Here is an 18,602-nt window from a genome sequence, read left to right as displayed (position 1 = left end):
TTGAAGAGGGGAAACTGAAGCCGCACTTCTGTCTCGTCCCTCACTTTGACTAAGAAGGGTGTAGTTAGAATAAGCTTTCTGGGCTTTCCTCGCCCGAACTAAAGATGACACCGTATACCTGTCGAAATTCCTTTTATTTACTTATTGTTTTTGAGTCGGTGTCTCGCTATGTAACCCAGGCTGGCTTGGATCTCGCCATCGTCCAGCCTCCCGAATACTGGGATTACATTGCATGAGTCATCACGCCCAGTTTTTTTCCTTTGAATCGAGAGGCGTGAGCGAGACAACAACTTCAGCGGCTTCCGTCATTACTCTTTTATCCATAGACAATTAAGGAGTGGGCTAGAGCGGCCTTCATCTACTCTTCTAGGGTGAGGGCAATCGTGACGCACACCGGCAACAGCCGGTGTGCATCCTCTCGCGAGAAAGGCCGGGAGGGGCGTGGTCTAGGGAAGAGAGGGAGGAGCTCGCGGCCGCCTCCGCCTTCGCCTCCGCCTCCTGTGGGAGGGGGGTCGAGGGAGGGGACTGTTGCTGATCTCTAGATGTTCTGGGTAGTCTGAGGAGAGTATGAGGCGAGCTGTGGTCCGGGTGCTTCTCCGCTCCGGGGGAGAAGGCGCGGCCGTGGCTGCCGCCCTCTAAGTCGCGGCGCCAGCGAGGCCCGGCGCGCGCATGGTGCTGGTGCCGCTCGGGTGTTGATCGGCCTGTCCCCTCCCTCTCTTCCCCTCCCCACCCCCCGCGGTGGTCTCCCCTTTCCACCCCAGCCCCAGCAGAGCCATGTCTCGGAGTGGCTCCTGCCCGCACCTGTTGTGGGACGTGAGGAAAAGGTCCCTTGGGCTGGAAGACCCGTCCCGGCTGAGGAGCCGCTACCTGGGTGAGCGGGGGCCCCGGGGCGGCGGCGCTGAGGTCGCCGCCCAGAGGTGGGGGAGGGGGCGCCGCTGGGGCTGTTGGCGGTGGGACTGAGCCTCGGCCGGGGCGCCCCGCGGGCTAGGTGTCAGGTGGGATGACGGCGATCCGCGCCAGCACCTCCTAAGGTCAGGTCCCCTTTGCAAGCTGCCGGCCGCGGCTCAAGCTGGGCTTCCCTCGGAGAGTCGGGCAGTGGGGAGGCGGCACCGGCCCGGAAAGGTGTTAGGGTCGCTCGTGGGCTGGGGCTCCGGAGAAGACTTGCCGAACCTTACGGAGATGCCACGTTGAACGCAAAAGTTGGCGCTTTTGCTTTTCCCCGGACCTGTCCCCGCTCAGCCGAAGACCGCAGGTGTTGGTTGTCCACCTTCTTCTTCCGCGTCCGCAGGGGTTTAGATGTCGCCCGAGACGCTGTTGACCACCCGCAGGGACTTCACACCCCAAGCCTGGCTCGCTGTAAACCGTGGCGCTGAGCCCAAACCTAAAAGAGATCGCGAAGCTCTCCCCACCCCCGCGCTTTCCCGGGTCCTGCCTGCTGTCAGTCCTGTAGACCTCTTTTAGGTGGTGTAGGGTTTCACGTTCCTGTTCCCACCCCTGGAAAACACACTTGGCATTTTCTGTTTCTTAGTTAAGCTTTCTAAAAACAACCTTCAGTACTGTGGGCGCAGTAGTCCACCTTTTTTCGTTCTGTGTACCATGAGTTTTGTTGAGTGTGCTGGGTCATGCCAGAGTCAACTAAAAAGTCCTGTTTCTTCAAAGTGCCTCCTCCCCCAACTCTGTCATTTCTTTTCCAGTTAAAGGGATTTGTTGCTGTTATTTGTTTTTTACTACAACAAAAATAGAAGGAAATGAAATCTCATTACAGCCAATACTGCTGGTTGTAAATTGCTTAAAGGAAGTTTAGGTGTGCATTTTAATTTTTTTCTTTTTTTGTTTTTTGTTTTTTTTTGCATTTTAATTTTTTAAATGAATGTTATCATTGTAAGACTTCAAATACAAAAAAGCAGAAATCCCAGGATCGTTCTTATTTCGGTTTCATGCCACTGCCCTTAGAAATGTTTGTTTTATGATTATTTTCCTTGATTTCTTTCCTTCTTAGAAATACATACCTATATAGAAATAGTGCATGCATGTTCATGCTCCGTGTGTGTGAAAGAAAACTGGATGCACGGTGGTGTAAGCATTTTCCCCTTGCTTTTTCTTCACTCCATCTTGAGGTCCTTTCAGACATAAAAATTTGTGTAAAACATTACATAGTACTTAATGAAGAATTTTAATGCTCTAAGTTTTAGTCTCTTTAATTTTTATTTGAAACAGAGGCTCCCTATATAGCCTAGGCTAGCCTTAACTTTTATCTCATTCTCCTGGTAGCTGGGATTACATTGTAAGTTTTCACCTGACTCTGTCCCTTTTTCTGTGATATGTGTTCACTGTCATGACTGTGCAAACATCGTTTACATATGCTGTAGTAAGTACCTAGAGTGCTTGTTTTTAACATTTGTAAAGTCCTTTTTAAAATCTTTGACTTACAGACGTGTGAAAATTTATTTTAAAATTTATTTTGTCTAAAAAAAACATATTTTTACCCTAATAAAGCAAATGCTAAAGTTTTGTGTGAGTGAACTTGTAGTTTAGTCTTTTATTTCAATTCCTCGGGCAGTTTAAGTTTTCAACTGTGTATGATTAAGGTAATGAAGACATGGTCAGTAGGGCCTGCATGCCTCAGCTTGATCTCTAGGAACTCATGTATTGCAAAGAGAGAACACTTAAGACTAAATTCTGGAATTACTGATGTTTGCTACTATATTTAGCTTTAAGTAATTTAAGTGTAACAATGATGCATACTTTATATTAGCATTTCTTTAAAAGTGATTTTAGCTAGGATAGGTGGAGGATACCTGTAATCCCAGCACTTCCAAGTTAAGGGGTGATGGGGAGGACCACCTGTTTATGTCCATCTTTGAAATAAAAACTACAGTCTAACTAATACCCATCATCTAATAAGTTTCTTTGTGTGTGTGTGTGTGTGTGTGTGTGTGTGTGTGTGTGTGTGTAGGTGTAGGGAGGGGGAGATGACCTTTCTCATAAAGCCTTGTTTGATGAGGAGACTTGCTGAGAGTTTGAAGTATATTTAGTGAAACTCCGTCTCCAAACAAACAAACAAACACCAGCCTTTTAAATTCCAAGTGTAAGGAACTTAGAAAGTTAATTGATTTCTTAAAGATATGCAGATTTAAACATTATAGTTGTTCAGAGTATTATAGTTTGCATTTTCTAATAGGTTTCTATTATTTGTATTCATAATAATGAATTACTGCTAAGTAACATTCAAACTGGAATGTTCACTTTTATAGAGGTCTTGATGCTAAAGAAACAAAACACTAAGGTCCCACTAACTTCCTCAGGAGTGAAACAAGGAGAGAAAACTAGCAAAATTATCAATTTTTTAGATAATGACTCTAATGTATTCACTGACTTCCTAAAACACAAACAGGTTTGCTCTCTCCACTGCCTGATCTTAAGTATGTGAGGGTTAGGTCCTGGGAGGTGTAGCTCATTTAACAGAGTGCTTGCCTAACATGCATGAAGCCCTGGCTTCCATTTCTAGCACAGCATTCTGGATGTGGAGGTGTCAGCTTGTAATCCTAGCACTTAGGAGGTGGAGGCAGGATGATAAAGAGTTCAAGGTCAGCCTGGAATTCATGAGACCCTCTCTGAAAATTAATAAACGGAGGCAATTAAAAAAAATTCAACTGGGTATGGTGGCTCATACCTCTACCACCTGCGGGGGGGGGGGGGGCAGAGACAGAGAGGAGGATTAAGGCATGCTAGGCCAGCTTGTGCTTGGAGTACAGGAGACACATTATTTAAAAACAACAAAAAGGATAGGATGGGTGGCCTGGAAGGATGGTTTACTTGAGTAAGTGTGCTCACTGTACAAGCAAGGGGACCAAGTTTGGGTCTCCAGCATCCTTGTAAAAAGCTGGGGTAGTGGATGGAGGCAGGAACGTTACTGGGTGTGATGACTGTCATGTCAACCTAGCTAAACAGAGAGCTTAAGCTTTAGCAAGTGATCCTGTCTCAGAGGAATAAAAAGAGAGAGAGAGAGAGAGAGCGCGAGCGTGAGAGCTCTCTGTGTCCTCTGGACTTCATGCATTGGCCGGTGCACCCACACATACAGACAGGTGGACAAAACGTGCCTATATTATATACACAAGCCAGGTGTGGTAGGGGGCTGAGGTATGATTGTCTACAAGTTCCAGGCCAGCCTGGCGAGATGTGACTCTGTGTGAAAAATAAAAACAAAAACCCCAAAACCCAAAAATGAGGCACTGTGATGGTTGGGTAAGGCCCTTCCTGTTGAGACTTGACATCTTGAGTTAGATTCCTGGGACCAATACAGTAGGAGAGAACAGACTCCCAAAATGTCCTCCGATCCACACACATGTAACACGACCCATTCCTTATCCTAAAATCAATAAATGTGGTTTTTGTTTGTGATGTTTGCTTTTTTCAAAGATGCTTTTCTAAACTGGCTACCTGTAATCCCAGTTTTGTGGGAGCCAGAGGCAGCATGGTACTACTGTGTTTAAGGCCAGCTTGAGGCACATAGAGGGAATACAAAGAAAACCAAAACAAAAAATTTTACCCAAAATTCTTTTTAAAACACTGGTGAGAGTTTACAAAGAAGCTATAAATTATAGTGAAATTTCACTTAGACCTTATAAAAAATGAGGTAGGTTTTATTTTATTAGTGCTCGTTGACAGAAGTCTTCACTTCTTGGGTAAATCAGTAAGATTGCTGGGTCTATAATGTGTTCAGCTTGGTCTTCAACATAATTTGCATCATATCACATTCCCACTTGATGTGCGGGCTCTAGCTCTTCTTGTCAATGTTTGCTTTACATACTCTTCTGATGTTAGCTCCTCCTCTTTTTAAAGATTTATTTTATGCCCATGAATGTGTGCTCTTTACTGTGTGTTCTCTCCCTCCCTCCCTCCCTCTATCTCTCTCTCTCTCTCTCTCTTTCTCTCTCTTTCTTTCTCTCTCTCTCTCTCTCTCTCTCTCTCTGTGTGTGTGTGTGTGTGTGTGTGTGTGCTTTGACATTCAGGCCTGGTGCCTGTGGAAGTCAGGAGAGTGCCTACAACTGGAGTTAAGGTTAGTTGTGATTCACCATGTAGGTGCTGGGAACCAAACCAAATCTGTAAAAGCAACACATGCCTTTAACTGCCATTCCATCTCTCCAGCTCTAAATTTAGCTTGTTTTTTTTTTTGTTTTTTGTTTTTTTTTTTTTTTTTTTTTGGTAAGAGGTGGATAGAAGTATATTGCTTCAGTTTGTATTTTTCTAATGGCTAATGATTAAATATCCTTTTTTTTTTTTAGATCCGTGTACATTGATTAAATGTGAAGGTTACCTTTTAAATATTTTTAATACATCTATCTATCTATCTGTCTGTCTATATCTGTTTTGGTACAAGTTCTTAAGTAAATAGATTAGAAAATTTATTGTATTTTATTTTTTGAGGCAGAGGCTCACTCTGTAGTTGTGACTGGGCTGTGACTCAATATGTATATATCAAACTGGCCTCAGATTCACTGAGTTCCACCTGCCTCTTGTCTCCTGAATGCTGGGATTAAAGTCAAATAGGTTGGTTTGTTTGTTTTAACATACATTCTCCCCTGTTTGCCTTGTCTGTTTTTCCCTTTAGTTTTTAATTTTATTTTTGGTCTTTTAAGACAGGGTCTCTCCTTAGATAGACCAGGCTGATCTGGAACTACTTTCCAAATGCTGAGATTATAGATGTATTGCCACCATGCCTGGTGCTGTTTTCTTTTTCTGTAGTCCACCCTCCCTTCTCACCTCTCCTAACCTGTCCCTGCACTCCTTCCTTGTTTTTCTTCTCTCTTCGGTCCTCTTTCCACTTTCCTACCTCCCGTCTTGCCCTTCCTCTCCCCACCCACCCCCTCCTGTCCCCTGGACTGCTCCCTTTTTATCCCCCTCTTACTTTCTTGAAACAGGGTCTCATGTAATCCAAGGATGGCCTTGAACTATTATTACACATCTGTCTTTTAACAGTGTTTTCCAAACATTGTTTTTAGCAATATAGTTTAATGTTTTTGAAACTTTTGTGTTCTGTTTAAGAATCTTTACATAATCCAAGGCCACAAAATATTTTGCTGTTTTCTTGTCCCTTGGAAGTTTTCTATTTTATATCTCATATATTTAACACTAAGAACAATTTTGAGTTATTTTTGATACGTGCTATGAGGTGAATCAAGCTTCATATCTTTCCTTATGAATGAATGTAAAATTGATCCACCACTGTTTGTGAAAAGACTTTCCCCCTTTGTTGAAAATCAATTAACCATATATGTTCAAGTCAATTTCTCTACCACATTCATTGATTTAAGTTTCTGTCTTTGTGCCAGCACTTTATTGTTTATAGTAAGTGTTTAAAATGGGCTTAATGTGTGATAGGAGATGAAAGGAAGGGAAGAGAGAATGGAATAAAGTGGCCATTTGCAGCTGACTGCTTCCCTGGCACCTTTTGGGAAATAATGCATAACTGTCTTAGTTTCTATTCTATTGCTATGAAGAGATTTTATGACCAAGGAAACAATTATAAAAGGAAACATTTAATTGGGGGTTAACAGTTTTAGAGGGTTGGTCCATAATCATCTTAATGGAAAGTAGACGGGCATGGCATTGTAGCTGTAAATGAGAGCTTTACATCCTAATCCCCAGGGAGCAGGCAGACAGAGACAGACAGACAGACAGACAGACACACACACACACACACATAAAGACTGGGCCTGGCTTTTAAAGTCTCAAAGCTCACCCACAGAGACATACCTCCTTCACAAGGCCATATCTACTCCAACAAGGCCACACCTCCTAATCCTTCCCAAACACTTTCACTCCTTGATGACTTAAGCATTCAAATATATGAGCCTATGGAGGCCATGGTCATTCAAATTAGCACAATAACTATGTCAGGTTCTTCTGGTAAAAGTATGTTTTTTGATGCAAAAGATCTTTTTCTCATGCAAAAAGTGGTCCCAGGTTTGTAAACCCCTTTGATACACAAATATTAACACAGTGATACTCTCTGGCACATTAGCCTGGTTGATGATCTGTAAATTTACAAATGTCTTTTTTAGAGTTGATACTAATCTTTGTGGCTATCAGGAGCTTCCCATTCCCAAGCAATGCCAAGTGCTCCTTTTAATAAGGGGAAAAGTCATTTTTACAATTAATCGCAAGAGGATAGCCTAGACCTAGGCTGAACCCAGAAAACAATGAAATATAAAGACATAAGATGCTGGGCGGTCGTGGCACATGCCTTTAATCCCAGCACTTGGGAGGCAGAGGCAGGAGGATTTCTGAGTTCGAGGCCAGCCTGGTCTACAGAGTGAGTTCCAGGACAGCCAGGACTATACAGAGAAACCCTGTCTCGAAAAACCAAAAAAAAAAAAAAAAAAAAAAAAAAAAAAAAAAAAAAAAAAAAAAAAGACATAAGATGGGGAGGAATATCTCTCCCCTTAATGAGAATTGTCCTTGTTCTCCAGTAAGCCCCCCGGTGAAGATGCTTACAGAACCATGATGTTCAGCCTGCCTGCTTTCTGCTGTCTGACTTGGGCATTCTCATTCTTCGAAAGGTCTCCATCTATACACACCCTCTACCACCCCCATGGGACTGCTACAGACTACCAGTGCTAAGTCTGTCTGCTTTCTTGATATCTAATTCAGAAAGTACAATTTTCCTTTTTCTTCACTTTCATCTTTTGCAGCTGTTGCAATCTCCAACTTGCCTGCCCCATTTCTGTTTCTCTAACTCCAGTACAGTTGTCTTTCATTTTTCTTCTGTGAAAGACAAAGCTCTAACTCAAAGGAATAAGATATTGTTTATTCTGGGTCAACTATAAATGACTGTGTCCTGGGAACACAGATTCAAGTTGCTCTGAATAACATGTTACTATGTAGATGCTCAGGGTGGAAGCAGTTGTATGAACTTGTATGGCAATCAAATAAAAGAAGTCAGAGATCAAGGCACTTTCCAAATTCATTGGTGAGAACAAAAGGTGGGTGGGTTATAGCAAAGGGAGAAATTCTATTTTAGGTTATGAATGTTGTTCAATAACATTTTTAGCTTTGGGGTTGCTGGAAACTAAGTTTATACATTCCAAAGGTTTTGCCTGTAAGAATGTAGGTCAGACACAGAGGTGAGCAATGATTGCCTCATAAGGTATTAAAGGTAACCTAAGATAGCTAGACTCAATATCTGCAGCATTCCAACTCTTCCATGATCAGGACATTCTAATCAGCTTTGTAGAATCATTTTCACATAGGTATGGCTATTCCTCCCCCCAGCTTCATTTAGTGCCTATGAATCTGTTTTTTAAGTTATCTGTAACTCTAAGATCCTGCCAAAGGAATCCTTTGTCCTCTAGTGTCATGTGATGCTTGGTCCTTGTCTCTTTTCAGAATTGCCCAGGCTATTCTGAGCTCTTTCCATTTTCATATACAATTTTAAAACAGTTTGTCTGTCCTGGCTTGTGATGCACATTGATAATCCCAGCTCTTAGGGTATAGAGACAGGAGGATTGCTACAAGTTTGAGACTAGGCTGGTTTATATAGTAAATTCCAGGTCAGTTGGGGCTAAATAGAAAGGCTTGTCTCAAAACCACCACCATCATCAACAAAATCACAGCCTGTCAGCTTCTCAAAAACGATAACAACAACAAAAGACTTGCTGTTTTGTGTTTGTCTTAGGGTTTATATTCCTGCATAAAACATCATGACCGAGAAGCAAGTTGAGGAGGAAAGGGTTTATTCAGCTTACACTTCCACATTGCTGTTCATCACCAAAGGACTGGAACTCACACAAGTCAGGAAGCAGGAGCTGATGCAGAGGCCATGGAGGAATGTTACTTACTGGCTTGCTTCCCCTGTATTGGTCAGCTTACTTTCTTATAGAACCTAAGACCACCAGCCCAGGAATGGCACCACCCCAGTGTGCCCTCCCACCCTTGGTCACTAATTGAGAAAATGACTTACAGTTGGATCTCATGGAGGTGTTTCCTCAAGGGAGGCTCCTTTCTCTGTGATTACTACAGCTTGTGTCAAGTTGACACACAAAACCAGCCAGTACAGTGTTCAAACTATATCATGTCTGGAAGAATGTTCATCTTTATAGTATTGAATCTTTCAAACAATGATTCTGATCTATCTCTTTATTTTGGTATTCATTGATTCAGTAGTTTTGTGTTTTGCTGTGTTGGGGATTCAACCCAGGGCTTCATTTCATGCTATGCAAGCTTTCACTGAGTTACAGCCCCAGCCCTAGAATGGGCTTAGAAAAATAAAAACAATTGGTCTTACATCTTGAACCACAATTAAAACATACCTATTAATTTATGTGATATTTTTCTTTCAGATTTTTTTTTGAAATTTTATGTGAATGTTTATGTCACTGCATATTAAGTTTGATTCATCCTTTTGTACCTGTATTTAGTTCTTCTTTTATTTAATTGCTCTGGGTAAGACTCACAAAGTTGAATTGTAGATATGAGAGTGGACACTGTTGCTTGACAGGGTCAGTTGTGCTGGTTAGTTTTTGTTAGCTTGATACAAGCCAGGGCATCGAGAGGGAACTTCTGTTGGAAAAATGCCTTCATCAGACTGGCTTGTAGGCAAGTCTTTGGGACATTTCCTTCATTAGTGATTGACATGAAAGGGTCCAGTCCATTCTGGGTGCTACCATCCCTAGGCTTACGGTACTGGGGTGCATGAGAAAGCAAACTGAGCAATGAGGAGCAAGTCTCTAAACAGCATTCCTCCATGGCTTCTGCTTCATTTCCTTTCCTGACTTCTCTCAGTGGTCGACTATATTATGCAATTGTAAGCCCAGTAAACCCTTTCCTCAAGGTGCTTTTGTGTTTTCTCACAATTACAGGAAGAAACCTTAGTTTAACTAAGGCAATTATTTTATTTCCATAAATTTTTTAAAGACTTACTTTATGTGTATGAGTATTCTGATTTTATGGGTGTATGGTTACCACAGCATACCTGGTGTCCATGGAGGTATTTTTTGATTGAATATCCTGGAACTGGAGTTACAGAGACAATGAGCCACTGAGTGAGTGCTAGGAACTGAAACCAGGCCCTTTGCAAGAGCAACAAGAGCTTGTAACCACTGAATCATCTCTTTAGCCCTCATTCCTGATTTTAAAAAAGATTGTCAGGGGTTAGATGTAGATCTGTGGGAGAGCACTTACCCATCATGTACAGGGCTCTGGGTTCAAGCCCCATTCCTGCAAAAAGAAAAAAAAGCAAATAGAGGGTACAAGGGTGAGGGATTGGGGTGGGGAGATGGGCAGTCAGTCTCAGAGTACTTCCTCCTCTTGCAGAAGACACACAGGCTTGTTTCCCAGTACCTACATGTTAGATCACAGTTGTCTGTAACTCTAGTTCTAAGGGTTTTCATGGGTTTCCTAGCCTTTACGAACACTGTACAAGCATTGTACGTATACATGTATGAAGGCAAAATACTTACACCATAAATATAAATGTAAAAGATTGACTTTGGCTGTTACGTGTGTTGTTAGCTATAGATTTTTGTAGATTATCCTCACATTAGGAAAGTCTTCTATTGCTAGATTGCTGAGCTATTGATCACAACTGGGGACTTACTTTCGTCAGACTTTTCTATTTTTATCAGAAAATTTTTTGTGGACAAAGTGCCATCCCTAATCGATAAGCTATTTGCAGTTGATACTTACTGGGGAAGGGAAAATCATCTTTCCCTAATGGAGTGACACTGGGTATGTATATCAACCACACTCCAGGAAGGCCCCATGCTCAGGAATAGTTGGCCAACACAGTCTAGGTTCATATTACTTGTGTATTCTTTATTGGTTAGTTTGGTATTTTTATATTTTATCTTACTTTATTTTTGAGAAAAATGATGGATGTAGGGAGATGGGGAGGACCTAGGAGGAGTTGGGATAGGGGAAAATATGATCAAAGCATGAAAAAATATAGAAAGCCAGTAAATACAAACAATTTTTAAAAAATTATTTGGAGGCTGGCATGATGGCACAATGGGTCTTGCTGCCCAGTGATGATCTGAGTTCAGTCCTCAGAATCTACATAGAAGTAAGAGGAGAAAAGAGCTTCTTAAAGTTATCTGACCTCCATAATGTACACCATAGCATAGACCTGCCCCCACGAACACCACATACACAGTAACAATAAAGTTAAAAATGAAGTTTTAAAATTTTTCCCACTGATTAAATTTGGGTTTTTTGATTGATTTGAACCAATATTCACTTTCTGGGCTCTTATTATTATAGCAAATTATCCTTTTTATGTTTTAACTTAAGTTTCAGTGAGTTTTAAGCTGTTGTTCATAGATGGTAGTTTAGCTAGCTTATAGTTTGAATGTACTTAGCTCTTATACTAATGATGTTGACTCCGTGAGTGGGATATGGTCTGGTTTTCTGAATTTGTATAAGGTTGAAAGTACTTTTTCCTTAAATAATTGAAGACATCTAGGCTTGGCGTTTTCTATGTGGGAAATATTTTTTAAGTTTAAAAAACCTCTATATTTTAAGAAAAATAATTGACTTATGCAATTATAAAACATAGTAGAACATTTGGGACTGGAGAGATGGCTCAGTGGTCGAGCATGCTGGATGCTTTTCCAGAAGACCCAGGTTCAATTCTTTCTACCTACATTGTGACTCACAACCATCTCTAGCTACATTTTGAGGGATCTGATGCTCTGTTTCTGGCCTTTGCTGGCACAAGACACACAAGTGGTGCACAGATATACATATAGCCAAAACCATGTAAAATTAAAATTTTTTTTTAGAAAAGTTAAGTAATAGAAAGCTATATGTCATATACCCTTTAACCAGTACCCCAATGGTAATTTCTTTTGAATTTTTTTTTTTTTTTTTTTTTTTTTGGTTTTTCGAGACAGGGTTTCTCTGTGTAGCTCTGGCTGTCCTGGAACTCACAGGGTAGTCCAGGCTGGCCTCGAACTCAGAAATCCGCCTGCCTCTGCCTCCCAAGTGCTGGGATTAAAGGCGTGCGCCACCACGGCCCGGCTCTTTTGAAATTTAATAGTCAGGAAACTGACAGAATTTGCATTCCTTATTCAGATTTTGTAATGTTACACAAATTCATTAATATGTGTGCATTTAGTTCCATGCAATGTAATCTAATATTTATTTTGACAAATTAATGTTAATTTTAGTTTACTAATTATGGGTTAATGTGGTTAAAGCATAAAATTCCACCACATGGATCATTTGTACCACCCTTTTTCTACTCTTTCTTTACTACTGTGATCCCGACAACCACAACTCTGTTCTTAACACAGAGTTTTGTCACTTCAAAGATGTCATATATTGGTTACTGTGGTACATGACTATATTCAAAACTACCTAGGAGAATAAGCAGCTGGATTATTTAATTCCATAAGTTTGAGACCAACCTGGACAAATATATACCTGTCTCAAAAGAAGAACAATATTATATAGACATATAATGTGTGTAATCTTATAAATGATGGTATTTAGTATTTCAGATTAGATTTTTACTTGGCATAATTGTCTTGAAATGCATCTAAATTGTATGCATCAATAATTCCTTTTTATTATTGAGTATAAATATTTATCTATTCTTCTGTTTTTAGATAGTTGGGTTTTTTCTAATTTGGGGTTAAGAATAAAGGTATTTGGGTGGACACCTTTAATTCTAGCACTTGGGAGGCAGGGGCAGGAACATCTGTCCAGTTTGAGGCCAGCATGGACTCCATAGTGGTTATCTCAGGCTTGCTTTTTTCAGTGTTAGGCTACTAATCATTCAGATGTTCATAGATCAGAATATTGAACATAAACATAACCTCTCTCTTCTCTGCCCCATGCAGCAGCCATACCTGCAATGACTCTCGGGGCAGGGGTGCAATAAACTGATTTCTAATTTATTACTGTTTTATTATGGATTGCACTTTAGTATCATGCCACAAAGAACTCTTATCATCATGAGTGAACCTAAAAATTGTTTTACTATGAGTTTTTCTTAAAATTTTACAGTTTTATACTTCAATCTAGGTTTCATAGTGAGTTAATGTTTGTAGATGTAAAGTTCAGTTCAAAATTAATTTTTGTACTATGGGTATCTCACTCAGTTTATTTAAAAGGCTCTTTTTCCTTTACAAAATGTGTCTGATTCTGAATTTGCTTATTTGTTCTTGTGTTCCTCTGAGAATATAGTACCGTTTTGTTTCTATAGTTACACAGTGTGCTTTAACATCAGGATAGAGTTATTTCTCCTTCTCTTCAAAATCATTTGTTTTATAAACTTATCCATATGTCCAAATTCATTGCTGGAATTTCGACAGTTGTTGATGGGCTTAAAGATGAATTTGGGGAAACCGATATCTTTATTATCCTGAGTCTTGTACTCTATCAATATGATGTGTTAATCCATTAATTCAGGAATTTAATAAAGTTATAGATCTCATTATGCACATTTTTTATGTTTATGCTTAAATGGAAAGTTTAGTTTGCTTTCTTTTTTGGGGGGAGGGGGGTTCAAGACAGGGTTTCTCTGTGTAGCCCTGGGTATCCTGGGACTCACTCTGTAGACCAGGCTAGCCTCGAATTCAGAAATCCACCTGCCTCTGCCTCCCAAGTGCTGGGATTAAAGGCGTGGTGGCTGAAAGTTTAGTTTTCTGTGGTGCAGTTGTGAATAATTTCAGGCTTAAATTCAGTTTTCACGTGTTCATTGTTACTAAATAACAGCATGATTTCATAGCTGGTTAAGGTGGCTCAGGTGTACTAATCCTCATGCTTGGGAGGCGGGGACAAGGAGGATCTGTAGTTTAAGGTTATTCTTAGCTATGTAGAATTGAAGGCCAGACCACCAAAACTATCCAGGCCAGACAGCGGTGAAACCACTGCTTCTGTTGATCTGTACTCAACTTACATATTAGTAGTTCAAGGAGTTTTGAAAATATTTCTAAAGATTTTGAAATATTTTAAAATATTTTTAGGTGACTCTAATATTTAAAAATATTTCTCAAGAATTTGTATGCTGATATTCTTTTCCTATAGGAAAGTGTTTCCTTTACACAATCTGCATTTTAATTTTTTTCTTGTGGGCTAGAAAAATGGCTTAGCAGTTAATATAACAAGCTGTTCTTCCAGGGGACCTGGGTTCAATTCCTAGCACCCACAGGGCAGCTCACAACCATCTGTAACTCCAGTCCTAGGGGATCTAACACCATCTTCTGTCTTCCTCAGGCACCATACAGACCTACATACATATAGGTAGATACTCAGAGACATTTAAAAAAAACCTAAAAAATAAAAAATAAAAGGTTAAAATAAAGGTTAAAAATTAAAACTTTTTACATTATTACATAGGCTAAACTGTCTTTAATAGTTGTAGTGAAAGTGAATATTCTTGCCTCGTTTCTGATTTTGCTATTACATACAGTGTAAGTTATAGTTTTCTTGTTTGTTTGTTGGTTGGTTTGTTTTAATAGATATTCTTTATTAGGCTGAAAATTGCCTTCTGTGCAAAGCTTACTGAAGGTGTTTAATGTGTATGGGTTCAATCACAGAAACAGCCTTGTGTTACTGTGATAGCACACTAACCAAATTGGAGAGAAAAGCATTTATTTGGCTTATGTCATTGCTCTAGAGGCAGTGGGACCTGGGAGGATGGAGTTGATGAGTGAGGCAGACTAAGGTCTCATGCAATAGTGAACTTTATTCAGTCATCAGACAGTTTATATTCTGAGGGTTAAGAGAGGTCACCTGAGTAAAGTTCTCATGAGGCCAAGCTGTATACAACCATAAGGACAAGCTACACATGGCAAAAACATGTTTTTCTATTGAAACATATAAAGGATGGATTAAACATTTAATTGAATACCAACAGCAAACAATACTGAGTAATCTGAAGTAAACTCAGTTCTATCTAGTACATCTGGGAGGAGGACAAAAACACATTCCAAGAACAGTCCCATATTTTGAAGAAATTGAGGTCACAAGGCCCTTGTCTTGTTTTCTTGGAGTGTTCTCACAAGCACTCATAATTCTCTTCACACAGCTCTATTCCTGGACTGTGTTCTGATAGGCTTATAGTTTGTAGTCTGTCATAAAGAGAAACAGAGACAATAGCAAATGCCTTAGCTTGCTTTCAGAGTGTCTTTCTTACACAGCCAGAGCCACTTGTCAGTGGGTTTCATCACTCACAATGAATTGGGCTGTCCTATATCAATCTTAATTCAGAAAATGCTACATAGATATGCCTACAAGCCAATCTGAGTGAGGCAGCTCCTCAACTGAGGTTTCTTTCTAGGTGACTCTTTAAGATTTGTGTTGCTGACAAAACCTAATCAGCACTACTAGTACAAGCATACACATAAAGATGAGTCTTGCTCTTATTATTGTGAGAACTCACTAAAGAGCTTTGGTGAAGTTGTTCTCTTTGTATCTGATTCTGGACTTGACATCCTGTATAGGATAAGCAATTGTGTAAAAGTATTTCTTACAGGGGTTTCTCTGTTCTCCTTGTACTTGAATAGCTATAGGATGGCTCTGTGCCAGCTCTATCCTGTTTTAGCTCTTGAATAAAGACATAGAGACCTGATATATATATATATATATATATATATAATTTTTTATTTATTTATTTATTTTACTAAAAGCTGCACACACTAAGCTGAGCAGGTTCTGATCTAACCCAACTAGGTGCTACTATCCAGCCAAATGTCCTGTTATTTGCTGTCTTGCCCCTAGTTTGCTCTGGTCCATGTGTGGCCTCATGGCTGCTTTCTCATTGAGATCTCAAGGCAAATCATCCTGGTCTCTCCATGTGGTTTTTCCACACCGTCTCTTTCACTTCTCTCTGGTCTCTTTGAGACTCCCTGACTGGATCAGATGGCAGTCCTGACCTATTCTCCTGCCTAGCTATTGGCTGATAAACACCTTATTAACTAACCAGAAGTGATGGAAACAATTTTTATATAACATTGAGACTGGAGATGTTTGATCATGCCATCATCTGGACTGCAACCAGGTGTCTGGGCATAGAAATCAGCATTGAATACACAGTGCACAAAACTATCCTCCAACACAGTTGGAAAGGGAAGGTAGTGCAAAGTAGAAGGAAGCAAGGACAAACTTGAATCTTGAATACCAATATTTGTGGTGTTTTACTTTCACTTTCCCAAATCTTATATAAACATGGCTGCCTATCATGTCTAATGATAGAATTCACCCTCTTTATAAGCACGAGCTAGATGTCTTGAAGACATAGACTGTTAGACATTAATTAGATTGGCAAATGTAATCAATGTGGACATTCTGTAGGGAAAAACTTATGTCCTTTGCTACTAATTTGAGTGTACAGTTGGCCCAGTATTTGAAGAAAAGATGCTGCACAGAAAAGTGGTACAGTTACAGGACTAGTTGTGCCATTTTATCAAGGTGAGTCAACAGCTAGCCACATTGGTGTGCCTTGAGAGCATCTGCTCCAACCTTCTGTAGACACAATCCAATACTGATGGTGTTTTACTTTCATCTTCCCAAATTTTATGTAAATATGGCTGTCTGTCCTGTTTAATGATAGAATTCATTCCTGGAATGAATTCTGAGAAACATGGTTTAGATTAACTGAGATAAAATAGTTCATAGTAACCATGTATTTCTTTTTGATTATTGAATGGAAAATTTGTTGTAGATCTGGAAAGGTACCTTTCCCCACCCTTTAAAGACATGATTTATGCCCTCTTCCATTGGTACTTTGTCTTTGCCTAAAATAAGGTTGTAAATGAACCTTTGCACAAGGCTGTTTTCTAGGTGCATTAATTAATTCTCTGTCTTTTGTGATTAAATACCCTGACAAAAGCAGCTTAAAGGAGAAGGGATTGATTTTGGTGCAGTTAATAGTTCATCCCAGCCAGGAGGCTTATGGTGTCGGGGGCTTGAGGCTGCTGGGTATGCTGTATCCACCGTCAGGAAGCAGGGGGAAACTGACAGGGGAGATGAATGCTTGTGCTCAGCCAGCTTTCTTTACATGAAGTCTAAGACCAAAGCCCATGGAATGGTGCCACTCAGATTAAGAATTCATCTTCCAGGGCTAGAGAGATGGCTTAATGGTTAAGATCATTTGCTCTTCCAGAAGACCTCAGCTCAGTACTTCAGTTGTAATCTAAACCCATTTATTATGTACACCACATCCCCTTGGACTTCTCTGAGATGGTAGGTGGGTTTGGGAGACAAGGAGACCAACATGAATTTAAAGCTCATACTGCCTGCTGTGTTGTGTGTGGTATAATCCTTTCCCTCTGGCTTTGGAAGGAATGGTGGGGCTAGGAAAGGTTCAGTGGTAGAGTGGTTGCCTAGCATGTGTAAGGTCATAGACTTGATCACTGACTCTTGAGAGAGGGGCAAAGAGGAGTAGGAGGGAGGAGAAACTGATTAAGTATGTGTAACTTTTAATACTGTTCAAAAGAGTTTAATTTAATATGAAATAACTCAGGTTTTTAAACTTGAAGCTTATTTTTTGATTGGTTTTGGCTTCTGAAAGCACATTTTTGTAGGATATCTAAATAACACCATCAGTTTGTGTCCAGATTCATACCAATGCATCATTCAGGAATTATTTATTTAACAGTATCATGCCCTGCTTCCAGTCTTTGGGTACATATTTCCTATGTGAGGGCGCTTACAGAACAACTCATTTTATTTTCTGTATTTTTATGACCTACCACCATTTTTTCTAGATCAAAATAGCTATAGCTAGATTTAAATTCAGACTTTACATTTTAAGAAAATTATTTCTAATATTTTAGCATTTACTACTTGTAATTTTTATCATATTATTAATTTGAGTACCTTGTTACTTTTATTCAGATAGAGTACCAAACCTACCTTTGGCCAAAAGGAAATGATTTTAAAAAATTCTTTTGTCTCCTACATTTTTATTATATAAAAAAACTGAAAATAAGATTCAAAAGCTAATTATAGGCATAGAATATAGCTTAGTGGTAGATGCTCCCTTACTTAGCATGCGTGGGTGGGGTGGGACAGGGAGTTAAAAAAATAAAGCAACAGTAGAGCAATGTGGTTTATTAAGATACTGAATTTCTTAGTTTTTTATCTTTAAAACCAATTATAATAGCATGACACTGTTATAATATTTTAATAAAACATTTACATTTATAGTCACTTAATGTAATATATATGACATAGGAAACAAAAGGAAGAAAAAAGATACTTGCCCTACACAATTGATGAGATACACCAGTCTCTGGTATTTGCTTCACAAGGTTTTAAAAGATAAAAATCATATATAAAAAATAGTTATTTTTTATAGTTGTGAGCTTTCAAATTAAATACCTGGATGTTCTGTTTACCAATATGTATAGAAATGGTTACATTTATTTAATATTTAATATTTAGATTTAATATTTAATATTAGGTTTAATATTTAGAAAAACATTAAGAAACCAGTTTTTAATGGCTGCTACACTTTAAACTTGCTAATTCAAGATTCATTTATACTTTTAAAATATACATCCTGTAAGTATGAAAGTTTTTTTTTAAGAAAAACTACATGCCAATCTATTTTTAAAAAGCTTCCTAAGTTTGTCCCCCGCACTCTCCTTCCT

General features: G+C 39.5%; 1 protein-coding gene and 1 pseudogene across 2 annotated transcripts in view; one reads left to right on the top strand and one right to left on the bottom strand.

Annotated features, from left to right (window-relative positions):
* The first annotated feature begins 547 nt into the window (after positions 1–547).
* Positions 548–18,602, top strand: part of Dcaf6 (DDB1 and CUL4 associated factor 6) — a 114,622-nt gene continuing 96,567 nt past the window's right edge. Inside the window, exon 1 of one of the 2 annotated variants that reach the window (XM_028758332.1) lies at positions 548–871. In XM_028758332.1, coding sequence (XP_028614165.1) covers positions 775–871 — 97 coding nt within the window. In that variant the 5' untranslated portion in view covers positions 548–774. The remainder of the gene's footprint in view (positions 872–18,602) is intronic. The other variant, XM_028758326.1, reaches the window with a different exon arrangement.
* Positions 12,759–12,873, bottom strand: LOC114615973 (annotated as a pseudogene).

This window comes from Grammomys surdaster, unplaced genomic scaffold, assembly GCF_004785775.1.
Source record: "Grammomys surdaster isolate TR1022 unplaced genomic scaffold, NIH_TR_1.0 130, whole genome shotgun sequence".
In the NCBI taxonomy this organism is placed as follows: Eukaryota; Metazoa; Chordata; class Mammalia; order Rodentia; family Muridae; genus Grammomys; species Grammomys surdaster.
This window is presented reverse-complemented; position numbering and strand designations above follow the sequence as displayed.